At 33.3% G+C, this 25,338-nt stretch overlaps 1 protein-coding gene across 3 annotated transcripts; it reads right to left on the bottom strand.

Moving 5' to 3' along the window:
• Positions 1 to 169: 169 nt before the first annotated feature.
• Positions 170 to 20,671, bottom strand: LOC127091064 (tripeptidyl-peptidase 2). Of its 3 annotated transcripts, XM_051029585.1 has the most exons (34): positions 20,160 to 20,668; positions 19,090 to 19,168; positions 18,927 to 19,000; positions 18,264 to 18,373; positions 18,083 to 18,163; positions 17,239 to 17,325; positions 15,820 to 15,962; positions 14,858 to 15,008; positions 14,659 to 14,781; positions 14,428 to 14,511; positions 14,131 to 14,318; positions 13,839 to 14,013; positions 13,621 to 13,742; positions 13,443 to 13,522; positions 12,549 to 12,607; positions 11,175 to 11,329; positions 8,502 to 8,680; positions 8,133 to 8,245; positions 7,893 to 8,063; positions 7,597 to 7,725; positions 7,390 to 7,490; positions 7,191 to 7,308; positions 6,969 to 7,048; positions 6,643 to 6,715; positions 5,646 to 5,731; positions 5,510 to 5,561; positions 5,294 to 5,428; positions 5,068 to 5,136; positions 4,129 to 4,221; positions 3,830 to 3,925; positions 3,103 to 3,201; positions 2,394 to 2,486; positions 1,295 to 1,495; positions 170 to 475 (listed from the first exon to the last, which is right to left on the bottom strand). In XM_051029585.1, exons 1-34 carry the CDS (start codon positions 20,593 to 20,595, stop codon positions 317 to 319), a joined length of 4,194 nt encoding a protein of 1,397 aa, XP_050885542.1. In that variant the 5' UTR covers positions 20,596 to 20,668; the 3' UTR covers positions 170 to 316. The 3 variants fall into 3 exon arrangements, 1 of the variants encoding a protein (XP_050885542.1); XR_007791866.1 differs by lacking the exons at positions 170 to 475; positions 1,295 to 1,495 and adding an exon at positions 3,359 to 3,420 and having other exon boundaries at positions 2,406 to 2,486; positions 20,160 to 20,670; XR_007791867.1 differs by lacking the exons at positions 170 to 475; positions 1,295 to 1,495; positions 2,394 to 2,486; positions 3,103 to 3,201 and having other exon boundaries at positions 5,294 to 5,439; positions 20,160 to 20,671.
• Between the last annotated feature and the right edge of the window lie 4,667 nt (positions 20,672 to 25,338).

Genomic DNA, 25,338 nt, shown 5'->3' with positions numbered 1-25,338 from the left:
ATATGCATTTAGATTTTGTATTACTATTGTCCTTGCTACTAGTATGCAGTATGCAAAGGATATGGTAGGAATTAAAAATCCAATCAGCAGTTCCCAAAAATGATCCCAACAGATACTGGATTCTTAATTAAGAATATTGAATATCAAGAACTATCATGAGAAAAGGAAATATTGAAATCCAAGTTAATTCTTCTTATTATATCAATGTCAAATGAGATGGCAATCCCTAGATGCAGATATAACAGAAACTCCAACAAAGACATGATTCGATACTGGAATGCCATCCCACAACAAATTGTTTCACAGATTAAAGACCCTAGAAAAGAGGCAAGGTAGGGGGGAAACGCACAAGCATCCATTGTCTCTCATATGTAGTTAAATGAGTCCATCCAATTTCTTCAAGCAAAGAGAGCTTTAGTTCATACAGTTTCTTCTTGGCAGGCTCTGTGTCATCTTGAATTATGTCAGTTAGTACCTGCATCCAGTTGAAAAACAAGGTTCAAATAAGATTAGTATCATCATTTATTTAAGAAATGACACTTTTTCAGTACTCTTTATCATCAACATAGAAAAACACTTTCAGAAACAAGAAAAAGAATAGAGCTGCTTCATAAAAGTGGTGGAAAAGTGACACATTTGAGAAGTACATAAGACAGTTAAATAGCTAGAGTTTTAGAAGATATACTGGTTCAGAATTATTATTATTATTATTATGATAGTGTTAAACTCTAATTAGAACTAATCAACACTCTCTTTTCTTCCTCCAACTTTTTCGTTTTGATTAAAAAGTTCTGAGTACAGTTTTTCAGGAATAGCTTCCTAGACTCTGTCATTTTTGCACAACACTATCTTTTAAAATGATTTAATTTTTTTTTCTGGAAAACTAGAGAATCCTAAACCATTCAGGTTACTCCCAATTGCTATTCCAGTGGCTTTGTAAATTGGCTAGAGAAATCTCTGAACTCAAATATATACAAAAACGTAGTCATAGTAGGTGGACCAAAATATAAATAACTTACTAATATTTAATGCTATAACTCTCAAAATATCTTTTAATAAAACAAGTTTTCATGCAAAGTTCAATGAAAGAAATGGTGGTCTAAGAAATGCAATTGTTTTTTACAACATCAAGAAATTAAATGAGGTTAATCACTATTCTTACTCTGTGCAATTGATTAGTTTTGCTTGGAATTGAGTTCGGAGGGAGTATATTGAGTTCGAACCGAGTATATGACAAAGGGAGAAAGGAGAGAAAATATTCTGTTACATAACAAGACTTTGCAGGGGAAAATACCTTCAATGCTGTCCCAAGCCTTTGACCACGCCTCTCGTGTGTCACCAACAGGATCCCATACTTTGTGCACTTAACATCAACCCACTTCTTCAGTTCCTTAAAGTTCTCATCAAACGAATCTGGATAAACGCCATCGTCCTTTGATTGCTCGTCAGGTTTTGCACCTTCTGTTGCAGCCGACGCTAGGGAATTTTCGACTTCCTTTAACAATGTACAGGTCAAGCTGTTAGCTTTCATTTGAAAACCAATAAATGTCACTAATATCATTGTGAAAAGCTTTTAATTATTTTAACACAGTGAAACCATAACACCCAGATACTCTTCTGAATTCTACATAGCACAAGCAGGCAAAATCATGAAAACTGAAGTTAGACTAAGACATGATCTAATGTAATTTCAAACTCATGAAGATTAGCATCTATTAATGTCTATGGTTTGTTTTCAAGAGAGGGAAAAAAATTGCCTCAGCATACAGGGATATTTCCTAAATTTGGAGTTACAAACATGTAACAACAACTAATATTTTACAATATCATACTGTTGGAATTTCCGCCTTCATTACGGTCCGCTCCTAGTCACGTTAATTGTGGCATTTGGGTTGCCTTCATTGCAGCCTCCAACACCTACTGTATTGGGTTTGAAGGGATGAATTTAGTCTAACATTGCTTAGAGATATGGCATGTGTTGTGTTTATAAATGGGGGCAATCCTCACCCTACAAGCCGGTTTCGTAGGGATGAGTTAGGCCCAACTCAAATTCTAAGATGGTATTAGAGTCTATCCCAGATCACTTGTTGGGTTTCCCGCATCATTCACGCTTCGGCCTGAGCGTGATGGGGTGTTGGATTTTCTGCCTTCATTGCGGTTGCCCCTAGTCGCCTTAATTGCGGCATTTGACTTGCCTTCATTGCACCCTTCAACACCTTCACTATGTTGAGTTTGAAGGGGTGAATTTAGTCTCACATTGCTTAGAGATATGGCATGTGTTGTGTTCATAAATGGGGACAATCCTCACCCTACAAGCCGGTTTTTTAGGAATGAGTTAGGCCCAACCCTAATTCTAAGACATACATTGATTTAAATAATATAAAAGTTCTAACCTTTAAAGAGTCTATTTCTGCCAGTGCAAGTCCTTTTTGGTAAAGTGCCTCTGCTAAGTGGTCCCGAGTTGATTCCAGGTTTTTCTTGGTTTTCTGTTGTGAGATTAAAATATCATCAATTGCAAACAAAATGCAAACTGAAAAACCATCGTGTAAGTATTAAATGCAGTACCGAAGTTTTTTTATCCAGGCAGAATGAGGTTTCATAATAAACTTAGCTAAACAACTATTGATCGAACATCTATTTTTGGTGTATAGAAATGTTTAAAGTATCAGCCATTGCTTTCAGAGAAAATGTTGCATGACAATCTTCTATACTGTAATTATAATAAGTCGAGAACCAAAAGTTATAGTTGCAAAATATTCTATACTGTGATTATAATAAGTCATGAACCAAAAGTCATAGTTGCAAAATCTTCTGAACAAATATCACTCAAATGCAGAGTCAATTTTATGCATTAGAATCCTCGAGTTAAAAAATTAACTGCAGATAATCTGAACCATAAAGTATTGTATTTTAAACAATTAAATAAAAAACACAAATATAGTTACACATATTCTAACCATTGGATTTAACTCCGTAGGCGTGCAACTACATAAGATCTGTTTCCTGATTTGAATTTTTCTTCTTTAAATTTGTATAAATATATAGCTAATGCAGAAGAAAGTGGTGTGGATAACTAAAAGAACAGGAAAAGGAGATAAGCACCTCTGCTTCCTCATCGTCCGGATCATTTTTCAGGGCAAAAGATTTTGCCAACTCTTCTCTATCAATACTGCCAATCACCTCATTTGCAGCGTTAACTATCTGCGAGGCATATTCATAATTGTCTCAGAATCAGTCTTTTTTACATCATTCAGATATTTCTAAATTGAACAACTATTTATCAACACTGATTTTATCAAAATCAAATCAGAAGATTGAATGTTCAAACTAGTGAATTTCAGAAAAATTAAAAGTTTACCTGAACTTCTTTTGTAACAGCTAGGATGGTAGTATTTCACATTTCATTTAACGAACAAAATGCTTTTAAAATATAAATGTCAACTATTAAAGAAGATACTAATGAATATTCACTTCTAAATTTTTAATTATGCGAAAAAGATAAACAGCAGTATAAAAATGCAAGATTTACACTCTTGGGAGTTACTAGATCCCCACTCTCTGTGTTCACATGTTTCATGATACATTAATATAAGTATTGTCTTGTATATACACATTAGATAATTTTTATAGAAATACACTTTTCAGGAACCCAAGATGGATCAAGAGTTCAGATCATGCTCTCAAAATTTAATATTCATTAGGCATTAGACTGGGAGAAGGGGAAATATAATCATATTAAAAAATGATGTTAAAATAGGTGTTAGGAAAGAAAACTAGAGACCTGAGAGAAGGGGAACAATATCAAACATTTCATTACAGCAGTGTGTACCTCTTTATTATGATCGAATTTGTCTTTGATATTTTTCCTTGAAACCAAGCCTTCCAAAATCTTTGCAAGCAACGAAGTGTACTTTGGATATTCCGACTACAAGGAAGTATAACAGATTTTATCTAGAAAATCTAAAATACACAGAATATACAGTTGACTGAAGTTTGAATAGCATTCAAATAAAATAGCAATTAAAAATATTCAAAAAAAAATGCAAAATAAATATAATTTTGAAGAGTATGAAACAAATAAATGGTGATTCAAACACTAAAACTAGGAGTTTAGATCAAATTATATACTTTGAGCAAGGCAGATAAATTGCTCCATTCTAAGCGATCTTCATCGCTTTCTTGTTCTATGCCTTCAAGCACTTTTACTTTTGCATCTCGTACCTGATAGACATGTCAAAGCTAACTTAAGATATCATTAGGACAAAAGATATATAATCTGAAACCTACAGTATCTAATCTCCATTGTCACGATTAAGAGCTGTAAGTGAATGCTTTTGGATATGGAAAAAGATGGAAAAGAAAAACAAAATTACGATCCTCTACAGTAACACTGGATAACCTGCAGTGTGTGTAAACTGTTTGGACATATAACAAAAATGTACACATCTTCCACGTGTGATAGGAGAGGTTTATCTAACTATTCTTAATTAAAAAGATTCTTAAGAAATGTGATTGAGCCTAACTCGTTGCCACAAAACTGATTTGTAAAGTGAGAATTGCCCCCACTTATAAACACAACACATGCCATATCTCTAAGCAATGTGGAACTAAATCTATCCCTTCAAACCCAAAACAATGAAGGTATTGGGGGCTGCAATTAAGGCAAGCCAATGTCGCGATTAAGGTGACTAGGGGCAGACTGCAATTAAGGCGGAAATTCCAACAAAGATTATTGCAGAGAAAAGAAAACTACAACAATAGGATAAGGCTTCCTACAAAGCATATAAAATATAACCAGAATTCGTCCTTTTTGGATTAAATTATTAAATGATTTTTAACTGTACTTGAGATGATATGGAAGATTATACAAAGATGGGTTTTCGATAGCAAAATCAACAAACTCAACACGTTCTTTAGGGTTTTTGACTGAAATCCATAAAGATAATCATACAAAATGCTTAAGATTTTTATAACATTTCAGCAAATAACTGCAAAAGAATGCAGATGCTGTCATGCCAAAAAATGTGGATAGAAAAGAAGGAAGTTCTTGTGCCAAATACGACTAACCTTTTCTTCTAAACGTTCAGAGACAGTCTTCTTAGAAGATAAAGAAGTTTTTCCCTTGTCCTCGTCAATCTTCCGACAGAAGGTAACAAAACAATGTATAGACATTAATATATAGCACATATTTTATGCTAGTTTATACATCAGTGTACCTCACTCAGTGCTTGTTCAAACCAGCACCAGCGTGAGATTAAAGAAATTGAGCATAAGGTAGAGAGTAAGTAATAACCTTCTTTGGAGGAACAATATAAGAAATTTGATATGATGCAGGGTGTTTCTCTGGATTTTTATGCTCCCCCTGTCCGGCAAATGACAGTTGTCCATATGATATTGATCCGACCAATACAGATCCTTGTAGAGAGTTCTGTGGAAATACTATAAATGTTGTTACATATTAACTATGGTCTAATGGAAATATCTAAGAGGCTAAGAAAATAAAACATACCTTGGGAAGCTTGTCTTTTGGTGGTGGACCAAGATAAAATCCTTCTTTTATACTATCAATAAGCAAGCATCAACATCATAGCAAGGTGACATTTAAAGCTTTAGGAGGTAAATAGAGCTATAACCCGGTGACATACCCTGGAATTAATGTTGAGGACTTGAAGGAACCATTTCCCATCAGTGGGCCATCTGGTTGAGAGAAAAAGCTTAACCGAATGATGTCCTGAATATGAACACAAACATACAAATGATAATTAAATAAATATATAGAAAGAGTATAATAAATTACCTTAGTTTTAACGATGTATTTCAAATTTATATCCTCTAAAAGTATTGTAAGATGTGTACGTTAATTGAGGAATTTCAGTTTTAAGAAAAACAATTGAATTTAGAAACAGGTAATCAAATGAGACACTTAATTTTAATTCTCCCTACTTCAGTTCATCTAGCAATACTTCTATTTGGAAGTGTGATAGGTTCCTGGAATTTATTAGTCATAGGGAGTGGTCTGATAGGATTCTGATCTTTTGGCTATGTGGGCCAATACCCACTTTAGGAGAGGAGTATGTACTCGGGGAAAGTTAATTAGAGGTAAGAGAAAACAGACAGATCTTAGATCTGTTTAAAATAGGGACATGGAAGTGCAGAAAAGAAGAATATATGTAAATTTCATAATAATTTTCGGGTTATAGCTTGGGGTCATAGGTGTTTGTGATTACTTGGACTCGTTTCTGTATTCTCCTTCTTTGATAGGATTGTTCTGATCAAAGTGGCGTGCAGTTTGCAGTTTACGTTTAATATTTTAAAATCAGTTTTTCCAACAAAGATTTATAAAAACATATCAAGGTTACCTTCTCAAACTTTAAATTCATTCAATATTGTTATGAGAGAAATTCTACTACTATTTTTTAATCAATATCCTGTTCGAAATTTTCAAGTACAAATACATTTCATACAAAGTAAAATATGTAATTCCCATTTGTAAAAACAATTTTCTATCCAAGTACTTCAAAAGGTTGTGGAATACAAAACAACTGAGCATTGACATGCCTTACAAACCAGAGATTTACAATTTGAGTAAAAGAAGGATACAACTGATACCATAAAGTTGTCTTTCAGAATACAATATACTACCTTGTCATCCAAGTTTCGCTCAATGAATAACACCAGATGCTTCATCTTTTCCAAAATCTGCAAGTCTTCATGCCTGAAACAATAAAACATCATGAGCATAAGACAATGTTTAATGCCTAAAAATATTCCACATGTTTTTACAACTCCAACTTTCTTATTGCAGGCTTTAACTATAGACCAAGCTTTCAAGTCCTTAAAACCAAAATTACTTTTCAGTAACTAACTGTAAAATTTCAAATTTAGTTTTTGAAATGTAGAAAATGAAAAGCAACATAAGGAACAAACAAGCATGTGTTGTTTTCAGTATATGTGCCAAGGAGCTGTACCTTACATATAGCTGTAAATTGTATTCTCCTTTGGGGAGTTTCTTAGAGTTTGGGTAGGCATCTCCACTTGAATATACTCGCTATTATCAGAATGTATAAATATGAAAATAAACAAGCAACTTATTATTCACTAGCCCAAGAAATAGTATCTGAAACAACAAACTATCCACCCTTTCCAATCCCCCTATTTAAAAGCATAAAGGAAATTAAATATCAGAATACCTTATTTGAATCGGAAATCATATAAAACTGAGACTCAAACTTAGTATCATATACCCGACCATTTAGAAATGGTATTTGAGGTTTTATTTCAGCTCCATCATCCAATTTGAACTTGTATCTGAAATCATAACCTTGAGAACAGGCCATCTAAAGGTCATAAAGATAAATGAAACAGATAATGGAATTTATAACTATTCACGTTAATGTCAGTGCTAGCGTCTGCTTTCCAGAGGGGAGTTTGTCGCGATCATTTGAAAGTGCGCTGATCTTAACATCTATAGGTCGATATGGGACTCTAATCTGCAAGTTAAACATAAATAGGGAGACTAGGTTAACCTTATTACTGTCCCACATCACCAGCATAAACGCATAGGAACAAAACGGAACCAAATATTACAAGATAAACCTTATTTAGATTTGCTACAGGTGTAAGTTTCTCAGATGCAAGTAGTGCTTCAGCATCGACTCTGACAGGTGCTTCACTCCCATCAAGTACAATTTCCTCTTGACTAGCTTTTATACCATGAAATACAATCTGGAATTTTATATAAATTAGAAAGATCATAGCATTAGTGAAAAGTGATAAAATTCCTACTATCTTAATTCTTCTTTCACCAGAAATTGTTAGTGAGAGAAAGTAGAGACACTCGCATACCCAAATACCTGGGATGAGAGAATAAATATACAAACACAAATTGTTACCTTAAGATCCACATTGGTACTCTCATGACTCCCTATTCCACTTGACCAAAACTGAGATATGACTAGCTCCAATGTCTGACCACCGACTACCCTAAAGGTAAAGCTTTTGGAAGCAGGAGAAGAAAAAGTAATAACACTCCGCCATTTCAAAGGCCTTTGCAATGGACATATCTGGATATAAAAGAGCGTCAAAAATACGTCTGTAGTTAACCTTACATAATCTTAGGCTGTACACTTTACCTGAACTGTATCCACAAAAAATCTTCGAGGTGTATCAAAACTTGAAATATTCATGGTTGCTTCAACCCAAGAGGCACCATGAGGCACTTCTATATATTTCCTTTCTATACGGCCTAATGAAGCAAATAATTAAGACAAAAAGCATTGGTTTGGGACTTACAACCAGAATTCTAAACACAATTTGATAAAATATAATTACAACGTAAATTTCTAAAAACATTTTGGCATGGTGTAAGAGATAAATCCCCAAGCAAATAGCTCAAACATCAAGGTTGGAATGTATAACATGTAGATGTAGATCCAAATTCCAACCTTAGTGTGCCATCAGAAGAAAGAAGCATACAGATTAACTTGATTGACTATGCACACCTGACTGGAATAACATCTTTGAAAATGAAACTTGTGGAGGTCTATCAATTACAGCCACGGGCTTGGTTATAGTAATTGGAATTCTGAAAAGAGGACCACGCCATGGTGCTTTGCAGTCAATACCATATACCTCGTAATAATGCAGACCATCACATAAATTGGTAGGATCCACTAATATGCTGAAAGTAAAAGAAGATAACTTGTAAGTTATAATGAAACAAATTACAGATTAGAATTATCAAACAGCAACTCAGTTGAAATAAAAAGAAGGAAAGAAACAGAAACTGCTTATAGAATAACAGTTTCATCGGAGAAGTTTGAGGATGATGGATGTGGAAGATTAGAGATTATAGAAAGACAATTTCAAGGATAACAAAAAGTCTGGATGAATATGCCCTTGAAAGTACCCACAGACATTTTTTCACAAAAAAATAACACTCCAGTTTCTATAATAGAAATGGAAAGTCCATGTCACTTGATACAATATTCAAATTATGATAACAATAAATAACACTTCACAAATATTTGCCATTAAGGGAATAGCTAATGAGCAATACTTCTATTGCAAATACATAACTATATACGCAACATCCATAACTTAAAAATGTTACATACTTGTAAGACTTTGTTAGTATTTAAGAGGTGGTGGTAGTGGAATATAATTTAATTTAATATACACGTATCAAATCTAAATAAAATAAACTGATTATCCAAAACCATCAAAACATGAGATTAAATATATAAACAATGTTTACAATATTTATCGATTTCTACCCCCTATACACACCAAATGTAGTCCATTCGTCCAATCCAATTCTTAAGTTTGATTATCTTAATTTATTTAGCTTATATAAATAAAATCGTTGGAGTTTAATTGGCTCATCAAGAGTATTTTCCCATACTACTTTCCGCCTTAATTGTGGTCCGTCCCTGGTTGCCTTAATTGCGGCACTTTGGCTTGCCTCATTGCAGCCCCTAACACTTTCATTGTGTTGGTTTTGAAGGGGTGAAATTAGTCTCACATTGCTTAGAGATATGGTATGTGTTCTGTTTATAAATGGAGGCAATCATCACCTTACAAGTTGGTTTTGTAGGGATGAGCTAGGCCCAACCTATATTCTGAGATGGTATCAGAGCCTATCCTAGATCCATTGTTGGGCTTCCCGCACCGTCCACGCTTCGGGCTCATTGAGGTCCAATCGTGAGGGGGGTGTTGGACTTTTCGCCTTAATTGTGGTCCGCCCCTAGTTGCCTTAATTGCGGCACTTCATCTTGCCTCATTGCAGCCCCTAACACCTCTATTGTGTTGGCTTTGAAGGGATGAATTTAGTCCCACATTGCTTAGAGGTATGGTATGTGTTGTGTTTATAAGTGGGGGCAATCCTCACTGGACAAGCCGGTTTTGTAGGGATGAGTTAGACCCAACTCAAATTCTGAGATAACCTATATTCATAGAATTTCAATAAATTTATAGTTATGATCCTGTGAAAAAACAAAACATGATAAGGCCTAATGGTTTATTAAACTTCCAAATAAACTAGTTGCCAGTGGATAAACTACTAATTTTTAGCTGAAAACTTATAATGGAAAGCTAATATCTAGAAAGCTAGCTAATTGAATTTGATTTATTTGGTTAAGAATCGGTTTGTTTTATATTTTTAAAAGTGGATTTTATAAAACCATTTTTCAAAATATTACAAGTTTTTTAATATTCGTTTTTTACTAAATTGAAAGACTAATTTGACATCCTATAGCATAAACATATATTATTGAAGATCAAAACATAGTCGAAATCGCAAATTTTTCAAAAAGTTGTATTACAAAAATGATTTTTATGAAAAACTATTTGAAATAGATTCAAAATTAAGTGATTTATTAAAATTTTGATATCCGAAAAAGTTTCAATGAAATGATAAAATATCTAAAATAATATTTTAAGAATAACTATTCAAACTTAATTTTCATTTGAAACTTTTATGAAAAGTTTATTTATAAATTTATTTTACACAAAATTACGTTACATTATAAAAATTATTTTTAAAAAAAAACAAAGCAAACTGGCCATAAATTTGTTGGGACGAGTTGGTAAATATAAGATAAATATAAATACATAAAAGGACATGTTTATATATAATATATCATAGACATAAATTATATATTTGTTAAAATGATTATAACATTTAATACTTTAACTTATTTCAAATTATTTATCATCTCAACAATAGAAATATTACTTTTTTAAAAATCATTCACTTTTGTAAATATCTATATTAAATGCAATAAAACTATATAACGAAAAAGTTGCACTCAAAGTGAATTTAGTTCTTATATATATATATATTGTTAATTTCATAAATTTTTAAAAAATGTGGAAATATATTAATATGTATCTCTTTTAGATTTCAAGTGTCTACTTACTATTTTTTGTTTTGTTTTATTTAGCCGAGGATAAAAGAGAAATTCAATTAAAACATAAATATAAAACAAGAAAAAAAATAATAAGCTATAAGTAACAAGAAAAAACACTAAAAACAAAATATGATAAACTCTGTTTACCAAAGGTCTTAAACTCTGGTTAAGCAAACTTATAAACAAGTTAAATGAGCTATAAATTAGTAGAAAGGTCTTGCCAAACAGTGACTGAGAGAAGATGATGAAAGAAAACCAACTAACTTGAATGTACGACCGTTATGAGTGAGCAGTAGATACTCTGGAGCTTTCACAACTGTGCTATCTGAAGAGTGTAACTCAATGCACTCCTCAAATACAGCCAAATCTTCAATCTTGTTGGCATCTTCATGGAATTTGGGATCAACTTGCACTGTCCACTGTCAATACGTACTACAAATTATAAAGAAAATCACCAATTGAGAGTACACAGGGATTCCACTAAAATTCATAGATTCGATAAAATGGATAAGCAGAAAACTGACAAGATTAGTAATCTTGTCAGCTGAGAAGTAGAGCCCCCAGGAATATGGAGATACAGACCCTCAAAATTATGGAGTGCAATCTATACTTTAATAAATGGAATTCTTCTCTAAATCTTGTAATAAGGATAGCAGTTCCTATCAAATTAATACAAAAATACAAATTAATCTTAAATCAAAAGAGATGGCTAATATTCAAGTACTTAGAAAGAGTCATTTTAGATGTAATAAAACATTATCTATTCAACTGTTGTGATATTCCCATCTTAATTGATACATGAATTCAAAAAAATACAAAATATTTAAAGTGTTTGTGAAGTGTCTGATATAAGGACTTGTCCTACATGAGGACGACACGCCACAACTACTATTTTGAAGTATCCATGTTTTCTTGATTTTTCCTTACTACCAGCATAAAAACAATTGCAAAAGAGTTATCATGCTTCATTATATATTTCAACAATTTTTCTATTAAAAAACCTGGTGAATATTACTAGCGTTCTTTTATTGTTGTTAAGAAATGTGGTTGGGTCTAACTCAACCCTACAAAACCGGTTGGTAGAGTGAGGACTGTCCCCACTTATAAACACATGTTCAGGCCATATATTGTCCGATGTGGGACTCTTAACATTTGTCACCCTAGAAAGCAAGGTAAATGTTTTTATTTTTTATAAGCAAAATAGGTTAAAGTGAAGTAAAAGATGAAGGCACATAAATTCTAACTAAGTTGGCACCCCTGCACCCACAACCAAACTGTTCAACTCTAACTAAATATTATTAAAAGAAAATAAAAAATAGGAAAATGTTTGAGAGACTAGGCCAAAACCCAAGGTTACAACAATACAGTCCAAAATGATTGGCCAACTGCCTTATTAAAAACCTTATCAAGGAAAACTCAGTGGGATAAAACTTCGATGAAGGGAAAAAGAGTGCAGTTTGAAAAAAAAAATTATTATCACTCAAGCCAAGCACAAGAGTTGGATACAACTGTCAGTCAACAGTCTATTGTTTTCCCACAATCTAATCTTTAATTGAACTTAAAAATTATACTTTTCAAGGATCTAACTCAAAATATGCTCTGATCATCAACACACACCAATTTTAAGAAGGATCTCACCTCAGTAGGTTGTCGGCAAGCACTAGCCTCTCTGAGGTAGATACCCCGTGATGAAGGATCTGCCATCAACAATTATATACAACGATATCATTTTTTCAATTTTGATGATAACTATTCTTCTCATTTTGACTAAGCTTCGATTCTGTAACTCGTCAAATTTTATCACATTGCTTAAACATGATTAATGCATCACTTAGGCAAAGGTCAAAGAAATATTGTCCTGTTTAGAAGTCAGCTAGAAATAAGTTTACCTGTGCAACGTTTATGAATATGTTGGGCTGTACTATTAACAACTTAGCTTTCATTAAGAATTATATTCATTTTTGGCTCATAAATAGTTTTCCTACCGCAACAAATGGTGAAAGGAGAATGGTGAGGTTTGTAGTCCTTTTAGCACTCAGAAACTTTCTAAGTATTCCTCCAAGAGCCCAACTGAAACTTTCTGAAAAACTTTTTAACAGAAACACATAATTTTGTTTTTCAAGCCAATTATTTTTCCCTCTAATCTAGGGGTAGTTGGCTCAACAATTTAATGGGAATCAATCATCACAATTAGAACACATCTTGAACTTGTTTTTAACTCTTTTTTTGGTCTGTATATAAGGGGGAATAGAACTCTAAAGAGTCTGAGTAGACTCAATTTGAAGCCAGACAAAGTTCATTTTGCACGTGCTACATATTCTTGTTAGGCAAAAAGATCACCTTCATTACAAAAAACAAAATGAAGCAACCATTTATCCCTAAACAATTTGGTCATCTATAAGACAACAAATCATGCTTCATAGTTGTACATGCATGAATAAATGCATACGGGGAAGACAAAAGACACCAATTTCCTATCTCTTGTTTTTCAAAAGGAGAAGGCAAAATGTCCAGGAGTGAATGTGAACATACTTGTTTTTCCAGATTGACTGATGTTTATTTTATACCAAACATTTGGAATATTTTGAGACTGCTGTATATATTCATAACACCTGTCATTGATAATTTGATTCAAGTCAATAACAAAATCTTATAATATTATCATTTACTATAAATTTCTTAGAAGACTCGAACAGGGAAAATATCGAACTTGTCAACTTGCATAAGCCCTTGCCCAGTGGATAATTTATCCTCCGGTGAATTGCCTATTGGAACAGTTGTATTCTCCAGGGCTTTCCTCACACCATATGGACTCACAGAAATTCCCTCTGCCTGCATGCAGATCATACACATCAGAACATTATGGAAATGTATGCCAAGTAGCACTAACTAAACCATAAAATCTAAATAAGAATCAAATCCTAGAACCTTCATTGCACTTATGAGCAATGCAATTCCCCCACAGGCTGATGGAGATGACATTGATGTCCCGTTCATGAGCATACGCCGTTGAAGGGTCCACGTAGGAACAGGAGCGATAGCCCCGCCGGGTGCACTTACAGAGACACCAAGATCTCCGTCAGCCGTTGGTCCTCGGCTAGACCTGAAAATAATTTTCATCAATCACCCAATGGTATCCATGCAAATCCAGCAGAACCAAGTGCAGGATATGTTTAGGAAGTCATCCACTTAAAATGCTTCCACAAAAAAGTAAACGTACCATGTGTATTCAAGCCCCTCAGATGGAGGTTCAACAACACAATGAGCACCAGCCGCCATAGCAGGAGAAACATAAGCGCCGATACCTATGATACTTGAAGAGGTACCACCAGGTGCACCAACAGTGCTTAGCGCTGGCCCACTATTACCAGCACTGCTTACAAATATCAGACGATGTTTGTTTACCACCTAGATATAAATAACCCAAGGCATCTATACAGCTCAGAGAATGGAAAATAACACAAAGAAAGATATAGCTGGCCTAGTTAAAACTTAAAATGGAAAACTCAGAAGATACCTCATTCACAAGGTCAACAAAGCGACCATAATCCGGCAAAAATGTTGGCTCCCCATAACTCATGTTTATAAGATCGCATTTATGCTGCAAAAGAAACAGGAATATAATGAGTTATTCATGTCAAACACCGCATAATATTAAAACAAAATAAGAAATGTCAAAGTGGAATCTAGCCCAATAATTGAGATGCCAGATATTGATGCAATGAGGACAAAGAATCATCAGAAGCACCTCCACAGCAGCTATCAGTGCCCGAGTCAAACCAGTTCCAGTTTCCATTGAACCTAAGCGAGAGTCTCCAATTTTACAAGATATTAATTGTGCTCCAGGCGCAACTCCGTTCAACAAAGGCTCCTGACAATAATACCATACAATACAATGAATAGTGTTTTTCAATGGATTTTCCCTATGGATAAAATTATGTTCATACCTCTGGGTGAAACGCGGTAGCTATACCAGCAACGTGGGTGCCATGAGGAGAGCTATCTGTTACAATACTCAAGACATTCCCATCACTATAGACATTCACTACAAATGTACAAGCATCTAATTTGCTGAAGACACCATACTTCCTCTCAGTCCTGGAGAATTAGCATTCAAAACATTTAGAATTTAATACCTGACACACTTATTAGAACCAAAATTATAACAGTTTCAGAAATTCAATTAATATTTTAAGCACTGGTACAGTTAGTTCATAATATGGTATCAACGCCTATATCACCAAGTGGAATTTCAGCACAAGATAGATGAGCCTGTGTTTTGTTTATGCTCCAAGCCAAAGGACTCTTCAGTGAGGGGGGGTGTTAGTCTTAGCCTAACTGCTTGAGCTTTGAGACAGTTGTCTCCAAAATGTAAATACTAGGAGGAAGTGTGTGCATAACATAAAGCTTTAAGTGTTTCAGAAGAAATAAATTATTCAAAAGTAACACAAGAACTCCATGCAAGTCTTTATCGTTCATTTCGGGAGATAATTTACTCCTACCAAAAATTTAAAATCGAAGACAAAATCAGCAATACTTCATATATTCCTTTATGTCCTACTTAAATGTGTACATCATTCTGCTTCTATATCCTTCACGGTCTAGTTTAAGCATTTCTTTAAAGTGTGAATAACACAAGAAAACCAAATTCATAATAATTCAACTGGATAACACGGTTTTGGATTCAATACACGAGAAAAAGGTGAAAAGACAACTTAGAGAGGCTTATATGTATTGACAAACATGAAGTAAGTTGACTAATTTGTGGTGTGTATGGCAGAGGGGAAAGAGATGTAGGAATTCCTTTGTCCGAAAATAAGTATCTTCCAATTTCAAAAGGCTTATGCACGAAAGCAATCAACTAAGATTAAAGTTTAGAGTAACACCAACAATCAAATGTACTTACTACCTATAATTAGTTAAGGGTACAAAGTTAGCAAGCTTCCCACAATCTGAATCATCCTCAAGACTCTGTGTGTCAAGAGCAACCCTCCAAACCTCTCCATCATACCAGACAACAGCATCTACGGCAGGTCCTTTATCTTCATAGCTCTGAAACATAAAACAGCATTGTCTTTCAATTAAGAAAACTCAATTGACTAAACACTAAGCAGGATCCCGAGGCAAGTAAACAAGCACAATGCAATATAAAAGTACTTTTTTAGTAAGAGAGAAACGGAAATTTTGAGTTTCCACCGAGAATGAATTGTGTCCCAACATTATTTCACACAGCAACAGCCATTTTTTACAAAATCTTATCATTGCTACTACTTATGAGCATGCTTAACAGTAGCAGAGCTACTTATCAGAACAGAGAAGAGTAGTTCTGTTGGGTTTAACATTCGTGACAATAACAGGCCAAGGACAAATGCAATTAAGTACATTAAGAGTGTGTTTGGATGAAGCATTTTAATGAGGGAAAGTAATCTTTTGAGGAAATTTAAAATGACTTGACCAAAATACATTGTTTGGATAAAAAATATAGAGAATTGTAAAAATGATGTAAATTTATAAAGTATTTTATAAAAGTTAAATTTAAGGAATTTCAAATAACACCGATAAGTAAAGAATTTGAAATTGCTCTCTCACTTTATATTAAATTTTCAAATTTTGCAAGATGGTTCTCATATTTTATTAAAACTTCAAATTCACCCCCCAAAATTTTTTAAAAATTGCAAATAAATCCCTAAATTTTTTCAAACTTTACAAATTGATCCCTTCAAATATTCAAAAATTGCAAATTGGTCCCTATTTTTCATATTTTAAATTTGGCCCAAAACTTTTAAAATTTATGAAAATTACTACAAAAATTTAACAATGAATTATTTTAATACTTCATCAAAACAAAAAAAATTCAAAATGATTGAATTTCAATTGAATCATTTGAATTGCTTAGAACTTTGAATTATCTAAAAAAATTCAATTACCTCATCCAAACACACTCTAAAGGAACTACACAAACAATTAGGATCTAAGTCAGCTTATAATTAGCTTCTAGTTAGTCTCTTTATTACTATGCTCACTTGGTTGTAGTCACAACTAAGAGATCCCTGTGCAGCACAGAACACACAATATAATTTAAACTTCATTGCAGCTCCCCAATTCCCCTTTACACTGGATTTAGAAGCTCAAACAAAAGAATAGGTTAAGGACACTAATACATCATTCACCACAACAATACAACCATTTTATCCACAATATTATATTTCAATATGAAAAATATGTTGGAGGACAAAAATAAGTCAAATATTGTTTAATTAATGGATGCATAAATTGATAGTTGTGTTTCAAGAAGTGGAAAAAGGAAGCTATAACATGTTCAGCCCACCTCAGATTGCTTTCTAAGAAGATCAAGTCTATTCTGGAGATCTTCACGAGCCTTCTTGAGTTTAGCATCCTCCACCTTGCGGTGTTGCTAGAAAATGCATCACATTTCAAGTCACATGAAAAAGAAGGTATATTATATGTAAACAAGAACATTAAATCTGCAGAAGCATAAAGTTATTGGCAAAATTAGGAAAAATATATAATCTGCAATTTCATAGTGTAACTAAAATCATAAATAAATCAAATAAATTATCTATATATGAGTAGCAAAAAGGAAATGATAATCACACATCTCAGAATACTAATTTATGTTCATAGGCTCAATTAAAAAAATCTTTCATTTTTTCCTCTTTTTGTGCTCCTAATGGTGCGAGATGGTTTGTGTTTTCAGCACATGCAAAAAGAAACCAACAATTTATGTTTAGCAAAAAGGAAACGATAATCATTCATCTCAGAATGCTAATAGTAATTTATGTTCATAGGTTCAATTACATAAAACTCTTTCATTTTTTTTTTGTACTCTTAATGGTATGAGACGATTTTTCTTTTTAGCACATGCAGGAAGAAACTAACAATAGTAGAATGTTGATATATGATAGAAAAGGTACAACTGTCACCAAAGAAAGGAAGAAATTCTTGTTCTTTTCCAAAAAACAGCAATTAGCTTATGCTTGCAAATGAACAGGAGAGAAAATGAAGATAATACGAGAAACATGCAATAGCTTGCCTGTCATATGTGACCAGTGCCTACTAGAAAAATTGTTAAAACAGTTGTGGGTAGAGCATATGTGAACTAAGGTGGTGGCACACATTAATATAAGAATCAAATAAAGTTTTTACTTTACCTGATCAAAATCATTAAGTTGTTGAACAGTCTTAGCAATTTCCTCCTGGTTTTTCTCATCCCACTTTTTCTTTCTCTCTTTCTGCAGACAAAATTTTAGGAGGAGAAAAGGGGAGATTTGATTGATTAACCATATTAAATCTAAAGAGCAACTATAACATATAAGAAGATCATACTGCTACCTTCAAACGAGAAGTCAATTTTTCTGTAAAAAGCTCATAAACCAATTTATAACCCACATGCCATTCCCCAGAAGGATTTTTCCATGAAGTATTGATAGCCAAAGATGCACCTGTACAAATTTTGCACTAATGCTTAAAGCACAGACAAGAACTTACTCTCACATTCTTTGACTAGGAAGAAGGAAGAGAGAAAAGTAACAGGAAGCAAAAATGATGTGAGGTTATAGAAGAACAAATATTGAGAGGGGGAGGACAAAAGCAAAAGGAAAGAAATGCTTATCGAAAAACTTCAGAATGGTTGAAGTGGGAAAACCTAAACTCGTGATTTCTTACATCATTCGAGTACTGGAAATCAAGTATTCAAAGCACATAAAAATAAAATTACGGTAATAATTTTGACTTCAGATTGTCCTACTCAGTGTAACTGCTTTAAGATTATTTTATCCATTCTTTTCTTGTTTGAATACAGAAGTGCAAAAAACTAACAAGTGTAACTTTACTAACTCATTAAAGTAGAAATTTAAAATTACTAGTAAGAAGCATGCATTCATCACAACTAGTCCATGTAGAGATATGAAGTTTTATTGTTCAAATATCTACATTGTTACATACAAGTAGCAAAGAGTCAAACAGTATGACCATAATTCATTCCCTCCCACTGACCTGATGCCCCAGAAATACAACCATCAGGATCAGCCTTCACCACTTTTGACGTGTCAATATCTCCACTCCCAGTACTGATGATTAAAAAAATGCATCACATATTTATCGGTAAACAAACAATGCATATATCAAATAAAAATCTAAAGTCAAGTTGCTTTATTACCAATCAAGGATATCTAGAATTTTTGGCTTCCCGTCTGAGGTAACCTGTAATCCAGCAGCAGCTGGGTCTACCCCAGAATCTGAAAAGTGAAAATAGGCAGATCCCATGATTAAACATATTTTCCTTATGAACCAGTATGGTACCAACTACAGCATAACACTAAACCTATAATAATAGGTGCACAATGATATTAGTCTACAGAACTGTTTAAAAAGAAACAAAATAGATAGGCACCAAGCTAGGGACGGACACAGTGGTCCAAAAATATTACTACAAGTCTGTGTTTACGAGTTTAGCCGAAAGTTTGTTTTTTTATATCTTAGCAGAGGACCAGCAACACATTCTATATTACTTGTCAAAATTTATGCATATCCTACTAAATCATGTGGGATCCATTTTCAAAGTGGTGAGGCTTATGATTTTGAGCCTATAATAAAGAATGTCTTAAAAGGAATTCATTCCTCTAAAGAGTGAAATTATAAAGTTGATATTTCAACACACTCATGATTTACTTATCAATTACTAACTATGAAGCACGGATACCAGAAACACACAAGACACCAACGTATCAACACCGGAAATAATTTGAAAAAAATGAATAAATTAAATGTAATTACAAGTGTCGGTGTCGGTTTGAGACACTGACACGACAAGGACACAGTTTTTTTCAGAGGTATCGGTGCTACAGATATTACTAATAGTACTCCCTTTAGAGGACCCGGATCCATGTTGAAAAGAGTTTGTCATATAGTGAGATACTTAGCTAGCATTGTTCTATATTTTAATCTATCTTCACCTGGCAAAACAATGATATCATGAAACCTAACTCATCCAAACCAAATGAATTCAGACTCCCGCCATGTCAACAATTTCAACCACCGAGCAAGGAAAGGGTATAATTCAACATTAGAGATGTTTGAATCGACTTCTTGGAGCTTATTTGCCGGCATAAGCACTTGTGATTTTCAACTTATGCAATTATCGCATAATTAGTTTGTTTTATCAAAGGAGATGCAATCTCCGTTTTCAACAACAACGGAGGAAATCGGAAGAGTTTTAAGAAAAAGTACCGAAAATAGCGATGAGAGCACCGCGTCCATCGTAGTGTGGATAAGAATGTAGGAAACGATCGACACCAATCTCCGTTTTAGGCATAAGAGAAGCTAAAAAGGTGGACTGATTGAACTTGAAATTGCGAAAAGAAGCAGTGCCGTTGGCGTTGTTATTCCCGTCGGAATCGTCATCAGCACCACCGGAGTGAGAATTTAAGGAAGAGCAGAGCATTGGTTTCGGAATCCTGAAGCTCCGATTGCCTCTTCCGATGAAGTTTGGGTTTGAACGGTGAAGGTTGTTGAAAAAAGGCGAGGGGAGTGTGCGGATGAATGTTAGTTGGTTATGCATACGGTGGTAAAGGGTGTTTTGGTAATTTTGAGAGGGAGTGCGGTAGCGGTGTGAGTGTGAAGAAGCGGGATGGAATTGGATAGGTGGATTTAATTTGAGTGGCATTGTTTTGTGAACTCCCAAGCTTCTCCCACTTTCCTCCCAACGGGCTCAATGTACTCCAACTACTACTACTAACAGACACACTACATCTTTGTTGAAAATAAATAAATTAATGAGTTGTAAAATTATTGAAATTTATTTTGTTTCTATTAGAAATAATAAATTTTTAAAAAATTCAGTCTAGGATAAGGAATATTTTTAAATCATTTTTTCAAGTATATTTAGAGTATTATAAAAAAATTAAAAGTTACAAAAAATTTAGAAAAAAATTAAAAGTTACAAAAAATTTAGAAAAAAATTAATGTGAAATAAATTTATATAAACTTTTAAAACATAAAAAAAACATGATAAAAGTAATAAATAATAGGTTTTATAAATCAGATTTTGAAATTTTTTTAGACGTGATTTTTATAAAATTATGAGTATGTTTGTTGAAAAATACTTGTTGACTTAAAACAATAGAGACTCGAACAATTTGTAAAATAAATTAATAAAAGTTAGAAAGTGTGATTTTTTTTCTGAAGGTAAAATAATTAAGTTTGATCATTTGTTAGTGAAAAAAAAACAAAATTGTTATTTAAATAATTTATTTTTTCAAATAAATAATCAAACTAATCAATTTTTTTTTCTTCAAAATAACTCATTTTCAAATAAAAATATTTTAATATAAATGAGACATCAATCGAATTGCACATATTTACAACACATAAAATGAGACTATAATTCAATTGGTGATAGTATCCAAACATAGATGAGAGAGAATACATTTTTTCTCATATATATTTGTACAATGTCGTCAATTTAATTATCGTCTCATTTTATGTGTTGTACATAGACGTCAATTAGCTTAATGTTTTCTTTGTTTTGATATTTTAAAATGAGTTATTTTAAGAAATAGATATAAAAGTGGATTATTTTTAAAAAATTAATTATTTGGGTAAAAATTTCAAATAAAAACTTACTTAATTCTAAATAATATAATAAATTAATAAAAACTATAGTGAGGACTATGGAATTTGGCTTGAAACCAAATTTTGGAGTGCGGGTGTCTTTTATCTAGCACGTATAAAAGATATTTTTCAACTTTTTTTATAAATATGAGGGAGGTGAAAATCTAGTGAGAGGAATTTAAGGAGTTAAATGGATAAATTTTTAGAATTGAAGGCAAAGAATTAGAAGATCTTTTGAGGTATCTAAGGGGATTCATAAATGTTTTTAAGCACCTCGAGTTTGTGTGATTTATGTATTGAGCATGGGAAAGATTGGGAAAATTTGGGTAGAAAATAAGAGATGTTTTTAGAAACTCGAAAAACTACTTTCTTGTAACTCATTTCATAATCTCTTGCAACAACTCTTGAAGCATAGTAAAATTAAGAGATGTTATTTCCCCATATTAGATTGGTTTGATTGATTTTATCTCATTATTCTTGCTCCTGTAGATTTGATATCACTCTACTGTGTGCATATTAATTTTTTCAATGTCATTTACTTTTATGGTCATTGTTATTTATCTATGGTGTGGTTGACTCTTTCAATTTCAAAATAAGTGGTGTCCCCTGCGTGGAAAAAAATTTAGTTTATAAGTGATCCCCGTGAGTTCTAAATAAGATATCGAGAATTTTCTATAGAAAACAAATTTGAGTTGTAGAAAATGAAGATACAATCAATTTTAACTCAACTAAGTTGTGTAGAAGCATTGAAGGGTGAGGCATTGATGCATGCACGCCTACCACTAACAGAGAAAATCGAGATAATGCATAAGGTCGGAATTCTCATTATCATGTACCTTGAAGATGAATTTCTAAGAGAAGTCATTAGGGAGAAGATTGTGGCTTCAATGTGTGAAAAACTTGAATCATTGTATATGACCAAGGTTTTGACTAAAAAAAATTGTATGGAATAAAAACTCTACTCATTATGAATGGTATAGAAGAAATCCATAGTGGAGCATGCTACATGAATTTCACAAGATCATTGATGACTTGGAAAATATTAAGGTGAAGATTGATTTTGAGAACTATACTTTACTCTTTCTAAGCTCATTGCCCACATATCCTTTTAACATTTCATAGATGTCATTCTTTTATGGTAAGAATTTTATTATTACTTTGGATGAAATCCATACGACTATGAGATCCAATGAGCTTTCAATGATGAGATATTTGAAGTTTTAAGATATTTGTGAAGGCCTAAGTGTTTTAAGAGTAAATAGCAAAAATAAAGGGAGGTCAAAATCCAAGATTCTTTATAAATCAAAGTTAAAATGTTTTGGAGTTCTCTTATAACATAATTTGGTGGATACAGGTAGAAGGAGTGATTCCTTTTAAGTCAGAGATGTTATATCCCAAGGTTGCAGGATATTTTCTTAAGATAACCAATTTTCGCTCGGTCTCATCTGGGCTAAAGTTTGCGTTGACTATCACTATGTGCAATTTCCTTATCTAGAAATTTGTACCTTAGGTCTTTAGGCAACACTTTAAGTTCTACAGATCGTTGTTTTGGGTCAGGCATGTGATCAGGGGTAAGTGCAAGACATTCTCTCAGGTTGTCGTCCACATATGGTTAACGCCATTCATCATATTCTAATATAGGCGGTGAAGGAGAATTGCAATCCAAAATGCAATGGAAATTAAAATTTTCTCCTTTAGTGATCCTTACGAATGGGCATGATCAGTGATAGAAATTGTTAACTCTTGTGGCGATTGAAACCTTTGATGCAGATATAAGAAGTGATCATGAATGTTAAATGGTGACAATGCCTCTACTCGGTCCATACGAACAAATTCCTTCAGTCTCAATGCTAGCTGCTACGAATGAAGGCTTTGAGTGTGTGTGTGTGTGTGTGCGTGTGTGTGTGTGTGAGAGAGAGAGAGAGAGATAATTTTTATCTAATCAAATGCTTATGCACAAGAGTTCTATTTATAGAACCACTTGTGTGGGCTGCAAGCTAAAAAGTCCATTTAAGTGTATGTGGCTCATAGCTTATGATATACCAAAATCACTTAAGCGTGTGACACCTTGCCATATTTCGTATTTTACTTAAGTGCATCGTACCTTACAATGTTCTATAATTCACTTAAGTGCAAAGTACCTTACGGTGTTCCTTATTTACTATATCTCTCATCAATCTGTACTTTTGTGTGTGACCCTGTAGGTTTTCGCTACATTGCTAATTATATTAAATCACGTATTTAACATAATCGACAGTGAGCGGTATCTAGCAACACGTCATTACTACCCAAGACACGAAAATGTCATGTGATCTGGAAAATCCTTTTGTGATAATACTTATGTGTACAATTGTCTTTTTGCCCTTATGTCTATATTGAACACAAGACATAGACCGTGTCATCCTTGTCCAGTTCAATATTGTGCCCTTAGACATTTATCCTATTACGCAGGAAGGATAAATTCCATCTAGGTCACTCATGTCCCTCAACATGCTTCACGGAGTACCCATCAGTTGTCTGTATGGTCATCCAGTTACGGACAATGTTTGATCAGCAATAAAGCACTCGACTCTACATTTAGGGTTCATAGTGGTTTCAGGTCGAAAGGTGGTGTATACACCACTATCACCATGAGGATAACTTATGACACTTTGCGTAACATTCTATATAGTATTCTCATAGCGGGTCAATCCAGTATAAATATTACTCATAATATTCATACCTATGTTTAAGACTTGATAACTGCTTATTCATGATCCATGAGATGTGATCATCAGTTTATATACATAATAGTCTTAATGCTTTAATGTTATCCCACTTCACAACAAAGCTCGACTACGAATACTTTAAGAACAGTGTCCTTATGTTTAATGGGATCTCATGATTAAGTCACACTTGATACATTAAACGGACTAGCTATTCTAGGGACTTTATTAAATAAACATAATAAAGAAAAAAAGATTTTTATTATTAATAAATAATTCGATACAAGTATCATAAGTATTGGCCTCTAGGGCTTACACCAATAGGTGGTGCCGGAAGTTTTAGGGTTTCTGTATCTGGAGGTGTTTCTTTCTTGAATTCCTTTACGCACTCGTCAATTATGTCTATAAAACAACAAGTGTCGTCTATAGCAGGTGCTTTCATAAACTTGGAAAGAATGAACTCAATTTTCTCCTCTCCTACTTTCAAAGTTAGTTTTCCTCTCTTTACATCTATTATTGCCCATGCGGTAGCTAAAAGTGGTCTTTCTAACAGAATCGGGATACTCGAATCTTCTTTAATGTCCATTACTATAAAATCCGTAGGAATGTACAATTGACCAATTCTCATGGGGAAGTTTTCCAGGATGTCTACAGGATATTTGACTGAGCGATCGGCTAATTAAAATGACATTCTAATAGGTTTAAGGTTTCTAAGGTTCGATCTTTCACTAATTGATAGAGGCATTAGACTAACATTGGCTCTTAAATCACAATGCGCCTTATCTATGACAAACTTTCCTATTACATAGGGGATTGATAAACTCCTTAGGTCTTTAAGTTTTTGTGGCATCTTGTTTTGTATTATGGTGTTGCGGTCTTCAGTAAGTTCTATTGTACTACCATCATCTAACTTCCTCTTATTGGATAAGTTTTTCTTAAGGAATTTAGCATAAGTGGCCATTTGAGTTTTGGCTTCTAAGAAGGTTATAGTTATATTGAGTTGTTTTAAAAACTTAAAAAAATTCTTGAATTGACCTTTGGTTTTTGACTTTGTTAGCCTTTGTGGAAATGAGACAAGTGACTGATATGAA

This window comes from Lathyrus oleraceus, chromosome 6, assembly GCF_024323335.1.
Source record: "Lathyrus oleraceus cultivar Zhongwan6 chromosome 6, CAAS_Psat_ZW6_1.0, whole genome shotgun sequence".
NCBI classification, from domain to species: domain Eukaryota; kingdom Viridiplantae; phylum Streptophyta; class Magnoliopsida; order Fabales; family Fabaceae; genus Lathyrus; species Lathyrus oleraceus.
This window is presented reverse-complemented; position numbering and strand designations above follow the sequence as displayed.